The sequence below is a fragment of the Meles meles genome, chromosome 3, assembly GCF_922984935.1.
Source record: "Meles meles chromosome 3, mMelMel3.1 paternal haplotype, whole genome shotgun sequence".
Lineage (NCBI taxonomy): Eukaryota > Metazoa > Chordata > Mammalia > Carnivora > Mustelidae > Meles > Meles meles.
Window position 1 is genome coordinate 91,550,691 of NC_060068.1, and position 12,587 is coordinate 91,563,277.

At 38.1% G+C, this 12,587-nt stretch overlaps 1 protein-coding gene across 4 annotated transcripts in view; it reads right to left on the reverse strand.

Annotated features, from left to right (window-relative positions):
* The window catches only part of IPO11 (importin 11), a 213,336-nt gene that overhangs the window by 22,644 nt on the left and 178,105 nt on the right, over nt 1-12,587 (reverse strand). For all 4 annotated transcript variants that reach the window (XM_046000578.1, XM_046000580.1, XM_046000579.1 and 1 more), the window contains one exon: nt 7,434-7,518. In XM_046000578.1, the coding sequence (XP_045856534.1) occupies nt 7,434-7,518 (85 nt within the window). The remainder of the gene's footprint in view (nt 1-7,433; nt 7,519-12,587) is intronic.

The following is a 12,587-nucleotide window of genomic DNA, read 5'->3' on the forward strand; positions in this document are numbered from 1 at the left end:
TCAGCAAGCAATTAATCTGAAGTCTCAACTAAAAACAGAAACTCAGGAACCATCACTTTATTTAGTTTCAAGGGCATTTTTTTTTTAATTTTTTTTTAAGATTTTATTTGTTTGACAGACTGAGAGATCACAAGTAGGCAGAGAGGCAGGCAGAGAGGAGGAAGCAGGCTCCCCGCTGAGCAGAGAGCCCGATGCTGGGCTCGATCCCAGAACCCTGAGATCACGACCCGAGCCGAAGGCAGAGGCTTAACTCACTGAGCCACCCAGGTGCCCCTCAAGGGCATTTTCAATAGAATTTTCTTTTCCAGTATCTTTTGATTATAATTATGTAGCCTACTGTGAAAAATCCTAACCTCTGGATCTCAAACTATTTTTTTTTTTTTTTAAGATTTTATTTATTTATTTGACAGATAGAGATCACAAGTAGGGAGAGAGGCAGGCAGAGAGAGAGAGAGAGAGGAGGAAGCAGGCTCCCTGCCAAGCAGAGAGCCCGATGCGGGACTCGATCCCAGGACCCTGAGATCATGACCTGAGCTGAAGGCAGCAGCTTAAACCACTGAGCCACCCAGGCGCCCCTCAAACTATTTTTTGATTAACATTTTGGCTTGATTACAGGAGGAACTGCTTTCTCAGGAGGATGCTTGGTTATCAATTTGTACATTACATCTCATTTGGATTATTTTAATTCCTTGTTTCCCATTCTCTTGGACTGTTTTAATGTCACATGCAAAGTCTGCAGTTTGTAAGAGCTGAATTACCTATTAAAACAGTGTATCTCTGGGCGCCTGGGCAGCTCACTCATTAAGTGTCTGCCTTCGGTTCAGGTCATGATCCCAGGGTCCCTGGATCGAGCCCCACATCAGGGTCCCTGAGCAGCAGGAACCCTGCTCCCCTCTCTCCTACTTTCCCTGCTTGTGTTCCCTCTCTCACTCTGTCTCTCTCTCCATCTCTGTGAAATAAATAAATAAAATCTAAAAAACAAAACAAAACAAACAAAAAACAGTGTATATCTAAACTTTGGGTAAGTGTAACATTGATTTTGAGGGTCTCACTTACAAGGGAAGTTGTGTTCAATCTACAACTTTGAAATATTTACTGGTTTTTTTTGTTGTTGTTGTTGTAATATGGCCAGCCTTACCTTTTTTACCTATCAGTATCATCTGGAAATGAAGATAAGGATCATTAACAATAGTATTAACAGTCAGGTAGTTGAACTTACCGACTCAGCAAAGCATACATAAAAATAAGTAAATCCTCTCAGGAAACTGGTTTTGTAGTAAGCTAAGAGTATTATATGTTGTTGTTGTTGTTTTTTAAGATATCATTTATTTATCTGACACACAGAGAGAGATCACAAGCAGGCAGAGAGGCAAACAGAGAGAGAGGGGGAAGCAGGCTCCCCGCTGAGCAGAGAGCCTGATGTGGGACTTGATTCCAGGACCCTGACATCATGACCTGAACCGAAGGCAGAGGCTTAACCCACTGAGCCACCCAGGCGCCCTTAAAAGTTTTTGAAGAGCATGTATACATTCCTGATGGACATACATCAGAAGATAGGTCCTGCAGGTATACATAATCACTAGTGAAGGAAATACTGATTACAATGATCAATGCTCTGCACATGGTAAGCATACAAAAATGTATGTTGAATAAATACAAAAGACAAATCATGTACTGTGAAGATGCTACTCTTGCCATTGTGTTAAGGTCAAGAATAGCAGGCAGGACTATTTGGCACTTGACTAAGATAAGATTGTTTTTAAGATAATAGAGAAATGTGAGGATTTGCAAACAATTTTAATAAATTAGGTTTTCAGCTAAATATATGGGAAGCAAGTAAGTTATATAGATAAAAATGTGTACATTTTATTAGCACAACTGCTTTCTTTGCAAAGGGAAAAGTAATAATTTGTAATTATAATTTTGCAACTGTTATATAATACTAAAGTTTAAGAGCTACGTTTTAAAGATTTCTAAGAGGCAAAGGAACAAAGACAAATTTTACCTCCTGGTAATGGCTTCATGAAACACAAACAAACACATTCATCATGAACAATTTGGATCTACTTGATTTTCTTAGCACACAAGTTCTCAAGTAGGCTGGCTTTTTCCTATTATCTATCTATAGACTTTAAAGATCACTTTGTATCAAAGGCTAAAAAAAAAAAAAATAAGGGGCGGGGCGCCTGCAGGGCTCACTTACTTAAGCAGCTGACTCTGGATTTTGGCCCATGTCATAATCTCAAGGTCCTGGGACAGAGCCCTCATCAAAAGCCTCGCTTGGAATCTGCTTGAGATTCTTCCTCTCTACATCACCCTCTGCCCTTCCCGTGGCTCATGTGCTCTCCCTCCCTCTGAAATAAATAAATCTTTTAAAAAATAAATAAATAAATAAAACAAAAGAAAGAAACCATCTCAGCAATTTTATTTTTAAAGATTTTATTTATTTATTTGACAGAGAGAGATCACAAGTAGGCAGAGAGGCAGGCAGAGAGAGTGAGAGTTAAGCAGGCTCCTTGCCGAGCAGAGAGCCCGATGCGGGACTCCAGGACCCTGAGATCATGACCTGAGCCGAAGGCAGCGGCTTAAACCACTGAGCCACCCAGGCGCCCCCATCTCAGCAATTTTAAAGGCAAAAAAAGAATCAGATGGCAAGCCATAAATTATCAAGTGGGTGTACTTCTACACTGATGATTATAAAGCACTCATGCCTACTCTTCTGTGGCTTCATTCAAGCAGGAGCACAAAACGTACCCAGTACTATCGTGAGATAAATTTGACAATTAATGTAATAGGTTTACTGTGGTCATCTATAATACTGTTACAGATTATGCAAATACTCTGTAAACACTTCGCACAGCTGAGTAAAAAAATGCTATCTTCCATTTTCACAAAAATAAAATTTGTTAACTTTACAAAGTATGTAGGGAGTAAATTTAAAAAAAATTATTTTCGATAGTAAAAATTTATTCTAAAACATTAATTCAGTAATGAAACGGCTTTTATAAAGTCTTTTTTTTCTTTCAGTATTTTAAAAACGCAGCTCTAATGTCAGCCTGCCTGCAATGTTCCTGAAGACAAGTTTGTTATCATTCTTACCTCCTTTCCTCTCTATGTAATGCATTCATTTTTACCCCCTGACTGCTTTTAAGATGTTCTCTTCAGGGCGCCTGGGTGGCTCAGTGGCCTTCAGCTCAGGTCATGATCCCAGGGTCGTGGGATCGAGCCCCACATCGGGCTCTCTGCTCCGCAGGGAGCCTGCTTCCTTCTCTCTCTCTGCCTGCCTCTCTGCCTACTTGTGATCTCTCTCTGTCAAATGAATAAATAAAAAATCTTTAAAAAAAAAAAAAAAGATGTTCTCTTCAACACTGGATTTAAATGGCAAGTTGATTATGATGTGCCTCGGGACAGTCTTGATTCCTGTGCTTAGCGTTCTGTTCTCTAAGCTTCCTAGACCTGTGAACGCATAGTTGTCATTAAATTTGGAAAAAAATCTGGCCATTATTTCTTCAAATATTTCTTTTGTTCTCTGTTTTCTCATTTGGGGACTTGAACTACTTGTACATTAGGCTGCTTTAAGATGCTCTACATGGCTGGGGCGCCTGGGTGGCTCAGTGGGTTAAGCCTCTGCCTTCGGCCCAGGTCATGGTCTCAGGGTCCTGGAATCGAGCCCCACATCGGGCTCTCTGCTAAGCGGGGAGCCTGCTTCCCCCCTTTCTCTCTGTTTGCCTCTCTGCCTACTTGTGATCTCTGTCTGTCAAATAAATAAAATCGTTAAAAAAAAAAAAAGATGCTCTACATGGCTTACCCCTCCACATGTCTTTTTTATTATCTCACTCTGGAGAGTTTCTACTTCTAGCTCTTTAAAATTCACTAATGTTTGTTCTCCAATACTTAATCTATATTTATGCCACCAGATACTATAGATCTTAATTCCTACAGGTTCATTTCAGTCTTTTTAAAGTAACTTCAGTGTCTCTATTTAACAAGCTCAATCTTTTCCTCTAGCTTCCTTTTTTTTTTTTTAAGATTTTATTTATTTATTTGACAGAGAAAGAGAGACAATGAGAGAGGGAATACAAGCAGGGGACTGGAAGAGGGAGAAGCAGTCTTCCCGCTGAGCAGGGAGCGGGATGAGGGGCTCAATCTCAGGACTCTGGGATCATGACCTGGGCAGAAGGCAAACGCTTAACAACTGAGCCACCCAGGTGCCCTTTCTCTAGCTTCTTAACAGAGGGAACAAAGTTATAAAAACTGTTTTAATGATCTTTTCTACTATTTCCACCATATGTATCTATTCTTGGGTAGTTAAAATTGATTAACCACCCCCCCCCCCGCCCCTGTATGGATATTTTCCATCTACTTTGCATGCCTGTAGGTTTTTAATGGATGCCAGGCACTATAAATTTTGCCCTGTTAGATACTGGAAATTTTACTATGACTGTAGTCTTGAGTTTTGTTCTAGGACATGGTTACACTGTTGGAAACAGTTTGATCTTTTCAGATTTTGCTTTTACCTTTGTTTGGCAGAATCAGAGCAATACCTAATATGGGGGTAATTTTGTATCACCACTGACATACACTTCTAAATCCTCTACCTAATATCCTATCATTTCTGAGGTTTCCACTCTGACAACAGGATCTACTGCTAGGTCTGTCAGCTCTGAGTACTGTTTCCCTAACAACCCTTCCTGGAGGTTATTTCCCTGGCCATGGGTAACTTCCACATTTGTGTGTATTAAATCAGTACTGAGTTGAAAACTCACAAGGGACCCTCCAAAGATCCAGCAAGTTCTGAGGGGGCTGCTCTCTCTTCTCTGGTAACTCGAACCTCTTTGGCATCCCCAGACTTCCAGCTCTATCTCTTCAAATCGAACAGAACACTGGGATCCCTGTGCCACTCTCTGAAAACTCTCTCCAGGCGGTAAACTGTGACAACTGGAGGGCTCACTGGGTTTGTTTTCTGTTTCTCAGAGATCATTATTCTTCATATTCTGATTTACAGTGCCTTAAAAAAGGTTTCACATATTTCATCTTGTTTTTCACTTATTTCAGTTGGAAGGATAATTTCAAAGCCTATTATCTTCATCTTTGCAAGAAAGAACTCCAATTTAACAAATTTACAATCTCAAAAAACAAAGGAAATTAATCTCTTGTGTAAAGCATCCATGACATGGGAAAAGGCTTCTCTCCTTAATCTCCCCTTCACACCTCATCTTCAGCTCTCTGTCATCTCCCCACACTTTCAGTTCACACCAGCATCGTATATGACAGCTAACTCCATGCTTGCTGAATGGGTACTTTTGTGTAACGGTTCAAGAAACTAGATAAGTTTGTGAGTTAACCTGAGAGTCATCTTCTTACTTTTAGGACCCTGAGAGGAAACTGGAAAGGAATCTTTGGAAACACTGGTTTGTTAAAAGCACATACTCTTGGGGCGCCTGGGTGGCTCAGTGGATTAAGCCGCTGCCTTCGGCTCAGGTCATGATCTCAGGGTCCAGGGATCGAGCCCCGCATCGGGCTCTCTGCTTAGCTGGGAGCCTGCTTCCTCCTCTCTCTCTGCATGCCACTCTGCCTACTTGTAATCTCTATCTGTCAAATAAATAAATCTTTAAAAAAAAAAAAAATTTCTCATGTTAAAGATAACGCAGTATAAGAATGATGATATAATTACTGAAGAAATACCTTATTTATACTGGTAACCCTGAACATACAAGGAAACTAATATCGCTACTGAAAAGCTATAGAAAATTATCATGGTATTCATAATTAGACCTATTCAAGGCTAAGATAAATAATCCCGGCATTAACCATAAATGCTGAGGTATCAGCATTAGACTAATGCTCTAAGTCCAAGGCACTGGAAATCTTAGTAGAGATGATACAAATCTGTATCAAAAAGCTACTGTGATGACTAATTTCAAATAAAATCAACCCCTGGAAAAAATAATGGTTGTTCTGTAAAATAATATTGCCTATGATTAGAATAATAATGATAAAACAACCAGCTCTCGAATAATACTTAAAATCACAAAACTGAAACAAGAAACTTGAAGTGTCATTTCTGAAACTATGCTCATATACTGTTCCTTTATGTAGTATTTCACTTACCCTCAAAATCTAGTTAGGATTAGAATTAGTACTATATGCTGTTACTGAGGACTCTCTATAGGATGTAAAATAGATTTGAGTAGATGAATTTGCTAAGGGTCAGTCAAGCAGAATGACATGAATAAAGTGTGCATAAAAGCTGAGGAATGAATAAAAGCAGAATACCTATTACTCATTTACAAGTTTAGAATCTTATGAAGTAAGATGTTATAGTTTCCATAACACCAATTATATATTCAGTGCTTTAAAAAGTGGAGACAAGGAAGGAGAAGACAAACTGTTAGGCTATACTGAAAGGCTATCATCACTCCAGCGAAAATGCCAAATGGATTAAACTCTAACAGGGTTTAAGAGAAGGCTGTTATACACAACTAATGAATCACTGAACACTACATCAAAAACTAATGATGTACTATATGCTGGCTAACTGAACATAAAGAAAAAAAGAAGTTAAAAAATTTTTTTTAAAAATTCAAAAAAATAAAAGAAAAGGAGGCTGTCAGGGCTGCGCAGTATCAGCTCCACCCTGAGGACAACTGGAGCCCCCGTGGGTTAGTGTGGCATAATTCAAGGAGGGAATGTCATGAGCAGACCAAAATAACGATCACCGGGAATTACTAGACGTTCAGCGGTATCCCATGGCCATCATATATACGGATTTCTTTACTCCATTTTTGAGGGATATTACTGTTGTTCTCAAGGGCAAATGACGAAAAGAAGGCACAATGCAATCAGTAACGGTGAGGCCAGGGGACCAGAACAGATTCCATGAGGAAACAGGAAAAATTTGACTTATGTAGCTATTTTACATTCATGTGTCAAAGTAAACATTTAAAAGTTCAAGATTACAAATAATTTTAAAGGCAGGATATTTTAATTGTTTTGTTCCTATTTAGCAGTTAATTTAAAGGAATTTTTATAAAGGCCTGTGATTGTCTCAGAAAAAATACATTGTGAAAATTCATGAAGTAATAGGCAATGAAGCAATTTCAGTAAATCTCCTCAAAACCGAAAAGTAAGCATTACAACTTAATTGAGTTTTGAGAGTCATATGTTTTCTGTAAGTGAAAGAGTAAACCCTTCACTCTGATAAGACAAAAAAAGCTATTTCAGGTTAAGAGGTTAACTCCACTTCCTGTACTAGGATTACTAGGAACATAATTTATGTTTCAGGAGTACACTCCAAATTTCAAAGCTCAGCTTACATTAATTCTACAACAAGGGATAGATACATGGATGAATTGACCAACAGACATTTTCAGACCTAAAGAATATAATAATAAATGGTTCTCCCAAATTTTAAAAGCTACTTTTTAACTTACCATCTTTTTTCTCTTATCCTGTTCTGTGGGTGGTTCTTCATCTTCTGTAACCTTTGGTTCTTCAAGGTGAGACATTAACATACAGCTACATTAAAAAAAAAATGTTTTAAGTAAATAAAAAATGTCGCTAACATGCTGAAACAAACCCTGAAAATCACTGGAACATTAAAGCTTCTATGTACTATAATGCGAGGAATAGATAGATAAGTTGATCATTTTAAGACTTACTTACAAAAATATACCTCACTTTTTAGAAAAAAGGCCATATCAAAATATTTTAGATCACTTGAGAATTTAAGGTAGCAGTCATAAAGAATTTATGGATATGTGATTTTTAAGCCATAAATCACTTGACAAAGCAAGGTGTACCCTTTACATTTTTCTAAAAAATGATACTTACATTTAATTAAAATTAACACTTCTGTTACCACCAATCTTCATATGTCTGTAGATTATTATGCTTCATAACAATAGCAATAATTTAAATAATAACATCACTAAAACAACATTAATTTACACAATACTCTGCTCTGTGCACCAAATGAGGAACTTGTCCCTAGAGCACTTGTACCCACAGGACAGTTATAAATCATTTTATTTTGATTATCTGCACCACTGCTTTTCACCATTATCAGAGATAATAGAAATATAGTTTCCTATAATAGTTTCTTTCTTCCAGGGAGACAAGAAATAAATACTGTCTAGTAAATCCAGTTCCTCACCGCTAAACCTCACTGCTTCCTAATTCAGAACAGCAGAATTCAGTAATTTATCAGAGTCAAACGTTCCTAACCAATAAACTGTTCCAAAGAAAGCTTGGTTTCTCTTGTGTTTTGTAGCAAGTACAGAAGAAACTTAACTCCTGATTCAGCTGTGTAAATAACTTTTAATTCAAGGTTAAAGACAAGTGCTGACACCAGAAACTTGATCAGGATCAACTCTTGCAGAGGATAGGAGCATCCCTTTCCCCTATTCCCCACCATTAAAAAAAAATCAACTTTTAGAACAACTACTTGTGACCCAGTCAGTGCACACCGGTGTATTCAAATAGTAAGAACCTTAAACTGCAATCAGAAACAGCAAGAGCTTAATTCCTAACCTGCCACATGGTCTTAACCTCTTGAAGCTGCAATGCTTTCATCCACCATGATACAATAATATGATACAGCACAACTAGCTGGCCAAGGGACTCTGGCACAAAGTGAAAAATTATATTATTATCCCAGCCCAAATGCTATTTAGTAAAGTGAAATGTCTGGAAAACAACCTAACTCCCACTTTATATTTTGAACTGAAGAGTAAGAAGGAGTTCCTTTATACTAGCCATTTTATTCCTGCTGCAGATTTGAATTCTAACTGCAGTGAATCTGATCTCCAGGAAAGTATGCTTCATGTTGCATGAAATTCCTTCACCATATTCCTAAATCTGTTAACTTACTTGAAGAGTAAAAACTCTCTGTTCTCCTTTCCCTAAATGATTTATCAGATAAATAATGGAGTATATTCTTAATATAAATACACATTAACACATATAATTTTTTTCCAGAGACCAAAAATTATTGAGAGGGCAGAACATTTATCCTTTGCAATTCTGCAAACTGCATTCACTTGGGTCTCTGGAAGGTGTAAATTGAGAGAAAAAAAAAAATGAATTTGAAAAACCTAAAGATGAAATTCTCTCCAGCAGCTAAATTTCCAATTAAGTCAAATCCTATTTTTTTGACAAATATTAAAGATAGGGAATCATGTTTTACATAAAAGGCATGGTGGGAATTAACAGATTTCTAATAAGCTAAAATATATAGGCAATGAATGTAATAATAATAATAGTAATAATTTTAAAAAATAGTCTAAAATAGTGACAACTAATATGTGAACCTGGGCAGCCACATACCTCTCACATCCTATACTTCTCACTACATAGATCCAGGCACTTCAGCCAGCTAAATCATTATCTTTCCTAACAAGAAACTCTAACCAATGAAACAACCAACACTGTTAACAGGCAACATTAAAGTATTTCTAAAGAAGGGTCATCTGCACCCCAATGTTCATAGCAGCACAGTAGCCAAACTGGCATAAACAAGTCTGAAGAAAGAACCAAGATGTCCTTCAAAAGACAAATGGATAAGGAAGATGTGGTCTATATATACAATGGAATATTATGCCTCCATCACAAAGGATGAATACCCAACTTTTGTATCAACATGGATGGGAATGGGAAGAGATTATGCTGAGTGAAGTTAAGCAGAGACAGTCAATTATCATATGGTTTTGCTTACTTGTGGAGCACAAAGAATGACACGGAGGACACTGAGAGATGGAGAGGAGAAGGGAGTTGGGGGAAATCGGAGGGGGAGACAAAACATCAGAGACTGTGGACTCTGAGAAACAAACGGAGGGTTTTGGAGGGGAAGGGGGTGAAGGGTTGGGTGAGTCTGGTGATGGGTATTAAGGAGGGCACGTATTGCATGGAGCACTGGGTGTGGTGCATAAACAATGAATTTTGGAAAACTGAACAAAAAATTAAATCAAATTTTAAAAATTATTTCTAACTTAAAAGGAACATCCAATAAAACCTTTTATTTAATCTAAACAAACTCACTTTGGAATGTCACAATAAAACTAGAACTGAGAGCAATATTCAACTGATCTGCAGTGGACACTTTGGTTGATTATGTAACCATTCTCCTTCTTAAAAGAACCCTGAATTTCTCTATTATCTTCCTTTTCCGTGCCTCTATATGCATCCATGTTCCCATTCGCTTCAGTAAAAGCTGATTCCAACCCACAGTGATAGTGGCTTGACAGGCATCATGACAATCTTTTTTTTTTTAAGATTTTATTTATTTATTTGACAGAGAGAGAGAGACAGAGAGAAAGGGAACACAAGCAGGGGGAATGGGAGAGAGAGAAGCAGGCTTCCCACTGAGCAGAGAGCTGGACATGGGGCTCGATCGCAGGACCCTGGGATCATGACCTGAGCCCAAGGGACTTAACTACTACTGAGCCACCCAGGCGCCCCGAACCATGACTGCTTTCAACAGAGCACATTTAAGAAATTCTAGTCACTTATACATGAAAATGTTGGCTGAGTCCTTTCTTTGTACTTTCCAAACTTTGGCAAGGGGTTGTCAATTTCATTTCCCAATGTGCCTAAGAAAAAAGTACTAGTTCAGGAAAAAAAGAAAAACCACTCTAACTGAAGACAAGTAGAAGGAAATCTTAAGCTTCATTAATGTATTTTCCTGGTTTAATGAACTGTACTAAAATACAAACATATAAATAATCAATGCAAAAGAAAAAAACTGGACCACTATCTTACACCTTACACAAAAATTAACGCCAAATGGATTAAGATTTGAATGTAAGACCTGAAACCATCAAACTCCTAGAAGAAAACTTAGGTGGTAAGCTTCTGACATCAGTCTTCAGGTGATGATTTTTTTGGATCTGACTCAAAAGTAAAGGCAACAAAAGCAAAAAGATACATGTGGAACTCTACATCAAACTAAATGCAAAACTCAGAGAGCAGACTAGTGGTTGCCAGAGTTAGAAGAGTGGTGGGGGGTGGACAAAATGGGTACGTAAGAGGGGTCAAACGATGGTATAAAGTAGGTAAGCCATGGAGATACAATATATAGCACAGTAACCATAGTTAGTAACACTGTATTGCATATATGAAAGGTGCTTAGAGAATTAACCTTAAAAATCCTCATTACAAGAAAAAAAATATTAACTATGTATGGTGATGGATGTTGACTAGACTTACTGCGGTAATCATTTAACAGTAAACACAAATACTGAATCATTATGTTGTACACCTAAAACTAACACAATGTTAACCATCAATTACACTTCAATTAAAAAAAAAGAAAAAAAAATCCAGATTCTTAACCTCTGAAAATAGAACTCTTTCTTCTAAATGGATTCATTTTGTATACCATTCTTAAGACATACTAGTATCAAGTCCAGTAACAGTCAACTGTTAATTAACTACCCATTTATCTTGGAAGATAAACTTTTCTACTATGTAAAAAATGGTACCATCTTAAGAGCATATAAAAACCCACCTGCAATTTCCCCACATAAAATGTTACATTTAGTTTTTAAACGCCTATGAGAATACAGTTATGAAGACATATTAAAGCATAAAAACAGACACAGGTTGTTAGGTATAGCAAAATTTATCTTACAAAATTTATGTATGTCACGCCTGCCAAACTATAAATACTTGTCAACTCTCTAGCCACACCCACCCGTCATCATTTCCTGCCTGCAAATCCTTCCTCCACAATCTATCTCAAATTCATAACAACAGTAGTATGACAGCTACCTGAAGGGCTTCTCCATCTCCCAGACAGCACATCCTCAATTTTTTTTTTTAAAGATTTTATTTATTTTATTTAACAGACAGAGATCACAAGTAGGCAGAGAGGCAGGCAGAGAGAGAGAGGAGGAAGCAGGCTCCCTGCTGAGCAGAGAGCTTGATTGCGGGGCTCGATCCCAGGACCCTGAGATCATGACCTAAGCGGAAGGCAGAGGCTTTAACCCACTGAGCCACCCAGGCGCCCCGCACATCCTCAATTTTTAAATGGCACACGAATCATCCAGGGTTCCTGTTTACAATGCAGATTCTACTGCTCTAGCCCCAAAGATTCTGATATAATGGGTCTGGACTGGGGAAGGGAAATGTGCATTCCCAGGTTGTTTCAATGGTCTAAGCCCACTCAGTGTGAGCCTTTCCACCCCTCTCTGTCGTCCTCTACAATAGACTCAAATGACTCTTCTAACATGTAATTCTTTTCTTCTTACTTCCACTTTGAAACTGTGAAATTAACCTCCACTGACTATACAAGCTAGTCCAAAACCCTTTAGGTTACTTTACTTGTTGGCTCTAATCCACCACATATTCTCAGAAGGTGTTTGCAGTTTCCCCAAAACCCTTCTTCCTCTATAGCTGGTATTGCTCCACTGGTCCCCATTTCCCCTTCTAGGCAGTGGACTCCTTCAGGACAGAGCCTCAGCTGCTTCCTCACACGGCACAACATCCGGCATGAACAAGGCTGAAGAAAGAGATGATCTGTCAACCAGGTTTCATTATTGTGGTTAAATATATCAACTTGACTGAACCGCAGGATGCCAGGATTATTG